The sequence below is a fragment of the Diabrotica virgifera genome, chromosome 1, assembly GCF_917563875.1.
Source record: "Diabrotica virgifera virgifera chromosome 1, PGI_DIABVI_V3a".
NCBI lineage: Eukaryota > Metazoa > Arthropoda > Insecta > Coleoptera > Chrysomelidae > Diabrotica > Diabrotica virgifera.
This window is the reverse complement of record NC_065443.1, coordinates 18,526,121-18,539,355: the sequence shown is the minus strand read 5'-3', so window position 1 is coordinate 18,539,355 and position 13,235 is coordinate 18,526,121. Positions and strand designations below refer to the sequence as shown.

The window sequence follows — 13,235 nt, the reverse complement described above, 5'->3', positions numbered from 1 at the left end:
AGTCGTTAATCTGCAAAAAGTAAAAACAATAAATTATTTAAAACAATTATTGGTAAAAAACTTGGAAATTTAAGCAAGGTATTAAAATATGAAATATATTTTTTAAGTAATTAAAAAAAATTAGGAACGAATTATAAGATCCGGCTCGATGGACCAAATTCGTGATAATTTTTGTTTAATTAAAAATTCTTAGCATTTTATCCTAAAAGTCTTTTGCTTATAGAGTTTTATTTTGTTGCAGGATCTACGAGTCCTTGAACTTAGAGGATGCGGACTACAGAGAATAAACGCACAACTGTACCATTTGCTGCCTTACCTATCCCACCTCGACTTGGGATACAACCAAATTCAATTTTTATCACAAGACGAGTTCCACGACCTCCGTAGGCTCCACATCCTCAAACTAGATGGAAACCTTTTACCGGTTATCCTAGAAAAGACCTTCATCCACCAACAACAACTAAAATATTTGTGTTTAGCGAAAAACCGGTTAGCTAAGATAACAGATACTGCCTTTTTGAATCTTACGAACTTAATAGAATTGGACATTAGTTACAATAAATTGAGTAAATTAGAACCTTTCGCGTTGACTCATATTGCAGACACCTTACAAAGGCTAGTGATCAGCGGGAATAACTTTACCTTGTCTTTGATAAAGTTGTTCTTGCAAACGTTGTATAGAGTGTGGCACCTTGAAATAGCACATATGAAACTATCAGTATTACCAGAAAAGTTCCTACCAGATCGAATCAAGAAACTGAATGTATCGTGGAACAATATAACCAACTTAAACTTCAACACTTTTCCTAAGCAATTACAAGAGCTAGATATTTCTTTTAATAAAATTAAAGGCCTAAATGACAGCGTTGTTGTCAAGTTGGAAACGCTGAGATACGTGAATTTTACAGGAAATCCTTGGTCTTGCGATTTGTGTCATATAACCGCGATTTTGTTTCGTATCAACAAGACCACGATATTTAAAAACTCAGTATGTGCCTCTCCATCTAGACTTGTGAATAAAGAAATAGTGAATCTGCGCTTTGAAGACATAACCACTTGTGAAGTGACTAACGGTTCCAGTGACAAGATTCCTACGGATAAACTCAGCTTGCTGGTCGGCTTGTTGTGTATTATAGTTTTCGCGATATTTTCAATTATTTTTGTTGTTTGTTCGTGTATGAAACGACATTCGGAGAACCTGGAAAGGCAACGAAAACGAACCGAACGGGCAGAAAATAATATCGAAAATGCCACTGCGGTTTTTTGTAAGGGAGAGATAAGTTTCAAATTCCCTCTAGATTTAACAGAAAGAAAGATGTCAGTGTCAACTATAGATGAGATCAAAAAGGATTCACAACAAAGTTTGCCGAACGGTACGGTGGTCGGAATTTGAAAGGAACTGAAATTTTCTACACGGCCGATTCGGATATAGGCCAGTAATGTGATGAATTTTGTACATATTATATAGATTAAGTTTGCAAAGGCTCATTGTTTTGTATTATTTTTATTGTAACAACCGAAATGTATTTGAAATTTTACCTACTAGTATTTGCATTGACTAAGTAATATCGTAATTTTTTATGACATCATTTCATTTTATGTTTTGGTATTGCTTTTCTCAGATCCTTTTTTAGACCAGGGCCACTCTTTGAAAAAACTACTACATTTAGTTGTGAGAGTCGCATTCTGAGATTTACAGAAAAATTTTGTGAAAACTTTATTATATAAGTAATAATAATTTACTTTCTCTCTGTCTGAAATATTTTCTAAAATATTTAAAAATGACTAAAAATATCATTTTTGTCTCTAATTTCCTTTTTGTTGTTCTGAAGCTATTTCAACTATTTTTAATGGGAATAAACCACAATTTTACCAAAAAAATTATTTGATTAACGTTTCGAATCCCAAATTGGGTTTCGTTGTCAAAATACAAAATACTACTAAGATAAACATAATTTTTTTTAAAGATGAAGTAGTTTTCAATCCTAATTGCAACATTAATAATATTTAAAAATATTAAAATATTACTAAAAGATTTTTAAATTGAAAACTTATTGGTCCGTTTTCTTGGTAACACCTCCAAGGCTTCTAAAATTTGCCTTGGAGGTGTTACCAAGAAAATGAACCATTAAGTTTTCAATTTAAAAATCTTTTAGTAATATTTTAATATTTTTAAATATTATTAATGTTGCTATTAGGATTGAAAACTACTTCATCTTTCAATTACCAGATGACGCTAGTCACCTAGTCCATTTACGTCAGTTGCGGTGTGGGGGATAAACTCTCGGTGTTGGTCAATTGGGGTATGGAGTAGCAGGCCTACGTTCTCTCCGATGAGACTCCAACAAGAGTCGAAAATCGTCGATTCAGAGGACTGGACTGCGCTCCGTATTCTAATTGAAAAATAAGATTGTTTTGCCTTCGCATTGCAACTGAATAAAAATTAAATTTTGATTTTATTTTGATAATTTTTTTTCTTGGTTTTCCCTCGTGATTTACTATGGAATCTCTAACGCGAGAATTTTACTGTCATCGTTGCATTTGGTTGTCTTTTTAAAGACAGATTTAAAGACAGATCACATGCTATGATTTTTTTGTGACGGATATTCTTGAGTTAAGATTAATTTCATGTAATCGAATGAACTATCTTTGAGTAAAGTCGTCCCAGGAACGCAACTCATAAATATTGGCGATATCGTTTTAAAGTCTTCTACTTTAAAATGTATAATATACGTCTGAATTGCCAATATAAATGAGTCAGATTAAATAAATTATTAGAAGAATTTTTTACTTAGCAACAACATTTTTGTTTATCTTAGTAGTATTTTTATTTTGACAACGAAACCCGATTTGGGTTTCGAAACGTTAATAAAATCATTTTATTTTTGGTAAAGTTGTGGTTTATTCCCATTAAAAATAGTTGATTATAAAAAATGCCACAAGGAAATAGCTTCAGAACAACATGAAGCTATTTCCTTGTGGCATTTTTATAATCAACTATTTTCAATGGGAAATAAGCCACAATCTTACCAAAAAAATGATTTTATTAACGTTTCGACGCCTGAGTCGGGTGTATTATTTTGTATTTTGACAGCGACACCTGACTTGGGCGTCGAAACGTTAATAAAATCATTTTTTGGTAAGATTGTGGCTTATTTTCCATTGAAAATAGTTAACTAATTTCCTTTTATTACTTATAAATTTAAAACGGCTCATTTTGGATATTGAAATAAAATGGAGATTTAAAATGGTGTTTTAGTTTATTACCCTTGATATAAAATAGCAATAAATAAGAAAGAGGGTGAAAATCAAATCTTATTCAATAATCCAGGAGGAAAATAAAATTCCTGTAGCTGGCTGTATACCATAAATCACAAAAATACGAGATTTGTTGTAAAAGGTATATTTTAAAATACCCTAAATAAGAGTCACATTAAAACAGAACGTTTTCGGATTAAGAAATCCATCATCAGTGTTCTAAAAGCCAAAAAATAGCATGCCTGAGCCACCAAAATATTTTGGGTAAAAACCCTTTAAAGGTTGAAAATCAGCAAAAGTGCAGTTAAACCAAGCCCTCAAATTGTTTAACCAGGAGATGACTCCACGACTTCATCTACCCTGTAATCTTCCTTGTTTCATTAATTGCAACATGTTATAACGCTTGCCCTCATGACATGTGCCAGATATTGGAGTTTTCTAAATTTAATTATCTTTGTCCATTCTTCTCAACACCTCTACATTTTGATTCTATCCATCCAGCTTATCCTTAATAACCTTCTGTAGGCTCATAACTGTAAAGGCTTCTAATCTTTCCTAAACATCTTCCTTTAATGTCCAAGCCCCCAATCCATAAAATAATACGGAAAACACGTAGCATCTCAGAAGTTTTATCTTTAAAGAAATTGTAGTGGCCCCGCTAGACAATATTTTTTCAGTTTGTTCGTGCCTAACCTATTCTTGGTTTAATCTCTTCTGTGTACTCTTGATTTTCATTAATTTATTGTACCCAGATATTTATAGTTTTCAAGTTGTTCAATTTGTTCTCCATCTCTGTATTTTTATGCTTTTTTGGCGCTGTTGGGCGATTGTAATTGAGGGGATTAGATGCTAAGGGGTACAAGTGACAAAATATTGTAAACTGAGTTAAATGCACAGAATAATACTATACAGTATTAAAAATTTAGTGGGAAAGAGATACAGGTGAATTAAACTACTAGTGGAGACATATCGCAGGTTCTAGTTTGACTACTTACGAAATATTTAAAAACAGTTTGCGGCAAACAGGTATAACTTCACTTGTATCCCTTTGCCTGTAAGGTGTTTGATATTATTTTTGGTGATTTGTTTAGTATCTTTGCTAATCAAACCCTTAAAAAATATTCAAAACAAGTGAAATAATAACACAAAATGTACCAAATAAGTTTTCATAAATAAAATTTTTTAATTTTTACGTAATTTTTCTTTTATTTTAGTTAAAGCATTTAAGAAATTCGTAAGGTTTTTAAGTGGCAAAGAGAAACAAGTGCAAAATTTGAAGCAGAACGGTACGACTGCGAATGTTTTTTTTTAATTTCAAATATTTTGAATGAAAATAAGTACTAACTTTACAAAAGCTTTTTCCACCTACCTCTACCGAAAGTATACTTTTCCGGACCTGATTGTAGGGAGCAAAGTTGTACTTTTCCTCCCTAGGGAGGAAAATAGTTTTCCTCCCTAGGGAGGAAAAGTAAAAATGACGTCATGGTATTTCATTCATGAAATATAACTTATTGACGCCCTGTATAATATCTATTTTCTATTACGAAGTATCTATACATTTTAACGTTTATTTATAAAACATCCTGTATTTTGCAGAATGGTAAAAAACAGTAAATTGTTATTTTGATTTAACAATGTTTACATTAATAATTTGACTTATATTTGACAGTTGACAGTTATATTGTACTTACTTGTTAGTTTTAGTTCTAATAAATTTTGTTGGTTAGTTACATAAATAAATTAAGTAAAAATGAAAAAATGACTTGTTATTTGAGGAAGGTGGAAAAACCATATGTATAACATGGAAGTAAAGTGCCTTTTCCTCCCTTGAATGATTACTGCCCTCCGCTACGCGTCGGGCAGTAAACTTCATTCTCGGGAGGAAAAGTTACACTTTCCTCCCTTGTTATACAAATAGCTATTACAATTAAATAAATAAAAGGTATAAAATTAATTCAAAATAAGTTCATAAGTGATTAATTTGCTGTAGAAGTTACTATGTAACTTTAACCATTAACTTTGACTTCGTTTTTCTCAATCGAACCATTTTATAACTTGTACCCCTTAGCAACTGATTCACTCAATTACGAAGCTTGTTTTATTATACCATGCATATAATGCATGGTTAAACCTTGCTCAGACCAATTTTAAGCTACATTCCAAGTTCAGCAATAGTTTGGTAATGAAATAAAGAAGGGTTAGGAAAATGTACAAAATAGGCTTAGAGTCAATACAACTACCAATGTACTCTAAAAAACAGTTGTGTGTTTAAAAGTATGCGCTTACTGCCCTAGCTACCACGAGCAAACTGGCAAAACTTGCCAACGTAATATTTATTAATTGTGAAGAAGAAAATACTGATATTGCTATTAATTTTGATGAAATTGATTTAGAATTTTATATGATGAAAATTTACAATTGCAAGTCCCTAAAGTTGGATAGGAGGGGGGCTCTTTTATATTATTATATAAAAAAACTGGCAAGCTTCTTTATGGTTTAATTTTTGGTTGTGAAAAATTTAAAAAATTTTAATTTGAAATAAAATTATTGACAAAAGTGTTCTGCAGAATTTATTAAATTAATTTTAATTAAAAGTGGGGCTATGGGTACATAATTCGCAAATATTTTACGTGTATCCCTACTTTTTCTGTCTTTACACGGCAAATTACGCGTAGTAAAATTCACACTGGTATGGATATGTAAACATTACTAGAATGTCATTCTACTTGAAAATGTCATCATTAATTTAAAGAGATGGGTTTTGAATGTTCTTGGATAACTGTTATTTTTATAATTGGAAATTATTAATTCAGTTAATAAATGTGATAATGTTTTCACTAACTATGTATTCAGTGATTGTAATAATTTATTTGTACAACAAAGACTAATACTCAATCGAGAAAAGAGGAAAAGTGTTAAAGTGATTTTTTAATAATATATTGTTATGGAACGCTTACAATTTTAAACATCTTTAACAACAAAATACTTGGATCACAGAATATATTATCCTGATGTATTCTCTGCTTGGATCTTCCACAAATAATACACAATAAATAACTTTTTATTAAGTTCACGTCTTAAATCAATTATTTATCAAATACACTATATTTCAATAATATTTAATCAATAACTCAACATATTCCCGATGCAATGTCAAATATTTAAAATTTTCACTGATTGTCAGTGTCTGACTGACAATATATGCTGACAATATTATATTCGGCTGAGTGCGTTGTAAGACAAAGATAGATTTGGAAAATATTACCACGGCATTGTGTTTATTTTTTTCGAATCCTGAAAAAACCAATAAATATTTTTGAAAAATTTAAACGCAGAATGAAAGACTAAATTATTACCGAGGGCCGAAAGTCCCTTAGAATAAATAAAAAGTTTATTTTGAATGATATATTTGAAATTAAAAATCACACTAAATTTTCTCTTAGTTTTTCACCCCTGTAACTTATTAAAATAAACATTATAGAAGTTCTCAGGGACTTTCGGCCCTCGCTAATAACGTGATCTTTCATTCTGCGTTTAAATTTTTCAAAAATACTTATTAGTTTTCTCAGGATTCGAAAAAAATGAATCCCCATTTGAATAGCATTGCAGCCGAAAATACGTACCGATCCTCTTAAGTGTAATCTAAGTGGTTGGAATACATTGTATAAGAACAGGCTTGTTTCCCCTTTTTTTGTATTTATTGCTATTTTGCATCAGGGTAACAACTTTAATCTCTTTTGGCCAGTCGTATCTTATAGAAAATTTAAATTTTATTTTTCTTTACTAATACTGCCGACCCATTTTAGGGAAATAACATTAACATGAATTATTTATTTAAATCTACAGAGGGTTATTCTAAAACTAAGGCTATTTAGTCTACCTATCGTATATTGATTCTCAATGAAGAAGTATACGATATTTTGCCGATATTTTACTTTAATATTCAATTATCCCAAGTTGTTGTATATTCAACTTAATATGATATCATACATTTTATTAATGATAATCTTGATATCAATAATTACATTCTGTTACTTTTTATTATTAAAACTATTACCTATCCGGCTTCATTACTTTAATTATTAAAACAAATAAAACCAGCACTGGAATTCATGAATTATGCATGTATTCAAATGTGTCCTAATATAGTTATTAGGGCCGGTATATACAGAATTTCTGGTTATGGTTTAATGACTGTACCACCTTTTATCGCTAGTCGTTAATATTATGTAGGACAATTACTGACTTAGACTTAATAAAAATTAAATAATGAAAGATATTTTCTAATGAACTGGTTGAGCTGAAAGATCTACCAATCTACCCTAGACTTCAAAACTGTTCGCATAAATTTTGAGGTTATTATAAAAAATGTAAGTAAAAAGGTGGTAGATCTTTTTCTTATCTAAAACTATGCTATTTAAAAATTTTCCATAGGGCTTATAGTTTGTCGGAAATCATGATAAACCCTTATAAATTTTTACTTTTAGAAACTCATCCACTTAAACTTCCCAACACCCAGATCGCCCAAAAATGTTTCCTTTAATTTTGTTATATTTTGTCCTTTTCCAAAGGGTTCCTGTTGCTATTTTTTTTTTACCATTTACAAAGGCTTCGGCTCTGGTCTGTTACAAAAATAGTTTGTTTTGTTGTAAACGGATATTTTATAAGATAATGATGATTTTTATTATTTATTATTATTTTTGTTCATTAAGATAATGTTTTTTATAAAATATAAGATTTTTCTCGGGACTGTGACAAATCCAGAAATCTGCTTTTTTTAGTTATTATGCGTTTACTTCCTAATCTTCTGCGTTATTCTTGTGTTTTAGTGTAAAAAACGCCATTTTTTCGATTTTTTGCTTACCACTAAATATCTTGATAATAATATTTGCGGTAAAATTACAAAACTTCTTTCGAATGTGTTCTTTTAAAACATGAAAAAACTTTCGATTAAAAAAGGGTAAAATAAAATTATTTTTTGGTTATAAAATTACGAAATAAGGCATTTTAGTGCAGTCACTGAAGGTTTTCAAATCCTATTTCGCTGAACCCTTAACGATTTTCTTCAAAATTATTTTATTTATTTTTCATGAAAATTAATGATTTAAGTTAAGGATGGATGCCACCCCTTTTCGCGGGTGAAAATTAATTTATTAAAAGTAACACTATAAATCGATAGATGGACAAATTCTAAGCAAAACTTGTTATTTTAAGTTATTAAAATAAATCAATACTTTTTAAGTTGGATCAAAGATTTCAATTTTTCGTAAAACTTATTCATGTTTTTAACGGTTTTTCATAAATAATTTAAAATTTATTATCAGTTTTTACAAAAAAGGTTATTATTACTAAAATTGAAGCTAATAAAAAATCTAATAAATTTCTTATAGTAGGGGGAGAAAAGTAGGCTGAATGTGCAGTCACTCGAGCGCTTTGGGGACCTATTGGGTTGTGAAAAGTAGGTTCTAAAATCAAAAAAAGTTAAGTAAAGTTTTTCATTTTAGTAGCGACTTTCCTTTAATTTAATATTCCATTTCCAACAATCGTTTTTTCCGATTATAGCCCCAATTGTCCATAATTCGAAAAAATGTTTCAAATAAAAGTTACTTATTTTTACGTAGGTAATCCGAATCTGCAATAAAAATGGGGGCACTTATTTAAAATTTTTACGTAACCCCCACCGTGGAGGGTGGTTTTTGGTGCTATTCGATAGATTTTTCAAATATATTGAATAATTGTATTTTTCAGTTGTTCGATCTGATGTTCATTTCGCGAAATATCGCGGTATTCGTATTTAAAATTTTAAATTTACCCCCCTCTCCGTGGGGAGTCGTCTTTGTTACCATTCGATAGATTTTTGACAAATATAGAGAACGTATTTTTTAGTTTTTAGATCTATCGTTCATTTAGGGAAATATTCGATTTTTTCTTGTGACTCACCCATTTCCTTACACTCCGCCCAAATCGTCAGATTTTTGAAATATACACTGTTTTGCATGTACTTAACTTACCTTATCTTAATCTGACGATTTCGAGTTTTGCTAAGGATAGATTTTTTCGGTCCCTGAAAAGTGGTGCTTAACTTTTTATAAAACAAATGAACTGCGAAATTAATTGTTTTTTTTTAATACCAACGAAAATATAAATTTTAGAAAAAAACTGATTTGACCATTGAACAGTTCAGAAAATTTTACACAAAAAATCTTATATAAAGATTTTTCTAAAATTAAAGCTTCTATAATATTTTGTTTATAACGCCTCTCACAAACGTTGGTGCACTGTTTTTTTGTCCGCGTTTGAGTTAATTTAATATATATTTTTAACTAATTGATCAAATTAAATTTTACAAATTAAAAACAGATTATGTTTCATTTCAGTTCAGAAATGATCCATCTATGAGTGGATGAGTTATTTCACCAGAGGTGAGATACCTATACTTCCAATTAGATGAGAAGTCCCAGATCTAAACAATAAATCTGAAAATTATTTTAGAGTTTTAAGAGTAAGGGCTACAATACTCAACTTTGGGCGCAATAACAAATATCTATTTTTTGCCTTATTTTGCAGCTTTTGAATAAAATTTTACGAGCCGCCATTTCAAAGCTTACTTATATTAAAAAGATAAAGTTTCATAATTTTACCGCAAATAATAAGCTTTTTAAAAGTATGTAAGTAAAAAATTGAAAAGTGGCAATATTTACACTAAACTGTTAATAATTAAAAGAAGACGCTGAAAAATATGAAGACAACGTTTATGTTTTCTTTATACCTATAGGGTGTCCCAAAAGTAGCGGAACGGTCAAATACGTTATAGCGATACGCTTTAATAGCTATTTTTGCTAATTTTAATTTTAATATTTTTTCTCCAAACGAAATAATATGGGTCATATAAAGTCACCGTTAATATACAAAACAGACGCTAAGAAAGACCTGGTTTTACGAAACGAATGCATCCCCTGACCATATGTTTTTGGAGTGGCAGTTTAACAAACTGAAGTCCTCATAAATTAATTACCATATCAGACCATTATGTAAACAACTCACTAATGCAGTCAAGGGTGTTTTCTTAAAACTGCCAAAGTATACGCCAGATTAAATGATTTATTGTCATCTGGTCAGGGGGAAGAAACATCAACAAATTATCGTTGTGGTTTTCTTTTGAGTCACGACACAGCGGGTGAACGAATCACACACAAATCGTTCAGTCCTTTTTCGAGAGAGACCTAAGCGCAAATAGCTTTTGTTACGAAAATAAATAAATATTTACCGTTCGTTTTATTATATTCATTTCAATTAATTCCAGCAACACACCCACCGGAATATACGTATTCAATATTTTTCAAAAATCTATCGAATGACACTATACACGACCCCCCTCCGCCCCCTGTAGGTGGGGTGGGGGTAACTCTAAAATATTAAATGGAAACCGCCATTCTTTATTGCAGATTTGGATTCCTTATGTAAAATTAAGTAACTTTTATTCGAGACATTTTTTCTAATTGTGGATAGATGGCGCTATAATCGGTAAAAACGGTTTATGGTGATACCATAGGTAAATTATAGAAACGGTATAATATCTCGATAAATACACTTTCAAGTGAAAAACCAAAGAATACGTGTTTAATATTTTTCAAAACCTATCGAAAAACACCAAACATGACCCCCCACTCCACACCTTGGAGGCGGGGATGAGGGTAACTTTAAAATCTTAAATATATATACCCCATTTTTTATTGCAATTTTGGATTCCTTGGTTTGATTTGGTTTCTTGTTTTTCATTTGGAAGTGTATTTCTTGAGATATCAGACCATTACTGTAATTTACCTATATGACGATAAATCTTTTTTACCGATTATTGCGCCATCTGTCCATAATTCGAAAAAATGTCTCCAATAAAAGTTGCTTACTTTTATATAAGGAATGCAAATCTGCAATAAAAAATGGGGGTTTCCGTTCAAGATTTTAAAGTTACCCCCACCCTACCTCCAGGGGGTGGAGTGAGGGGTCGTGTTTAGTGTCATTCGATGTATTTTTGAAAACTATTGAATACGTATTTGTCAGTTTTTCGATCCGATGTTCATTTCGCGAAATATTCGACCGTTTCCCTACTTTTGGGACACCTAAATACTTTAAGCCTATAATACTTTTAAAAATCAGATATCTGGATTTGTCACCGTCCCGAAGAGGGTATTTGTTGCTTATTTCCCTGGTGTGTATAATTTTTCTTTATAACTTTAAATATAAAAAAAAATATTGTCATTATTCTTTAAAAATCACAAACAGTGCAAATACTAGTAAGAAAAATTAAATATCGATTTATAATAAACTATTTTTTACAAAAATTTGTTTGCGTATTAATTTTATCCATACATTTTGAAGAAGTACCCGCCTTTTTGGAAAGCACCAAATTCGACTGGCCTACGAGTAGAGCCGCAAAGGTTAAACTCTGGAACGAAAATATTTCTGGATGAATTTTATTTATAGCTATTAAACTTTGATGTCCCTTTTATCTTTCGGAACCAAGTCAAATAAAAAATAATTGAAAACATATTTTTATACTTTGTGAAAAATGCGAGATAAGGCATATGTAGTAACCTCTTAAAAAATGTTAAGAGGCTTAATCATAAAAACGGTTTCTTCCAGATTTCTACCCTGTCGTTGTTGGAGAATTAATATTGCGGTATATAGAGCGTTCATACGATATGGCAACTGTGAGTCTTTTACATTTACTTTTTCTTCAGTTTAATTTTTACCTCTAGTATTTTAATATAAGAGGTCATTGAAATTTATTTTAATTAGAAAGAATACTTTTTTTAATGGCGTGGACGGTTTTAAACCGGGAATATTGGCGATCATATTGGCAATAATAACTTTTTCTACGGCAGCTCTAAACAGATTAGCGGATTTCTCTTGATACCACTTCCGGAGATTTCATAGCCAGGATGTTCTGCTTCGGCCTGGGCCTCTTTTTCCGGCGATCTTGCCCTCTATTATGAGATGAAGAAGGTTACACCTCCCTAGATTTCTTATTTCAATGCCGAAATATTTAACTTTCGAATTTTTCTTGTTTTTGTTATTTCTGTGCTGCTTTTCATTCTGGTAAAACTATTCCATTTCTTATTCGATTAACCCAATTTATCCACTTTAAAGGTCGCGGCAGATTATCATGCACGAATCGTGTCCAGCACGTAGTGTTTAGTTTCCGAAAAATATTGATTTTAATGGTTTTAAATATGAACATCAAAGTTTTAAAATTTTCAACATAATAGAAATATTAAATTGAGGTAAAAATAAAATAAAAATCTGTGGCTAACGGACTCGCATCCAAGTCATTTTTTCACACACACACACTCAGAAATATTAAGAATATTGAAAAATATTAAAAATATTCCTAAAAAATATTTAATCGAAAGCTTATTGGACCGTTTTCCTGGTAACACCTCCATGGCTTCTAAAAATTGCAAGCCAGATGAATGCTAAAGCGAAGAAGACAAGAGGAAATTCAAAAAACTTACAATTTACGACCACGTCTGTCAGCTGGTAAATTCCAACGGAAAATGGACCTAGTTACTCAAAGGAGTAAAACCAATATAAAATGAAATAAAAAATGTATACCAATTCTATTCAGTTGCAATGCGAAGGCAAAACTGTCTTATTTTTCACTTAGAAGAGAGAGCGCAAGCCAGCACCCTAAATCGACGATTTTCGACTCTATTTGGAGTCATCATCAGCCTGCTGCTCTCTGTCCCAAGTATAATAAAATAAAAATAAAAAAATAAAAATAAAAACGTTTATTGCCCTAACTTATATGTACATTTCAACCTTAAGATATTTTATTTTCTTCTTAGAAGTTCCGCGATTGCACCATCTCCTTTGATCTTCATCCTCTCGGTGTTGGTTCTTCTCTTGTTGTGTCCTGGACGTCTTCTTCTGTAGGTACTTTATCTGGCTCTGTACCGACTTTCCTGACCGGTTTG

The 13,235-nt window shown here is 31.0% G+C and overlaps 1 protein-coding gene across 1 annotated transcript in view; it reads left to right on the top strand.

Annotated features, from left to right (window-relative positions):
* Positions 1 to 1,914, top strand: part of LOC114330277 (carboxypeptidase N subunit 2-like) — a 32,291-nt gene extending 30,377 nt beyond the window's left edge. Inside the window, exon 3 of the mRNA XM_050653638.1 lies at positions 242 to 1,914. Coding sequence (XP_050509595.1) covers positions 242 to 1,393 — 1,152 coding nt within the window. The 3' untranslated portion in view covers positions 1,394 to 1,914. The remainder of the gene's footprint in view (positions 1 to 241) is intronic.
* The last annotated feature ends 11,321 nt before the right edge of the window (positions 1,915 to 13,235 follow it).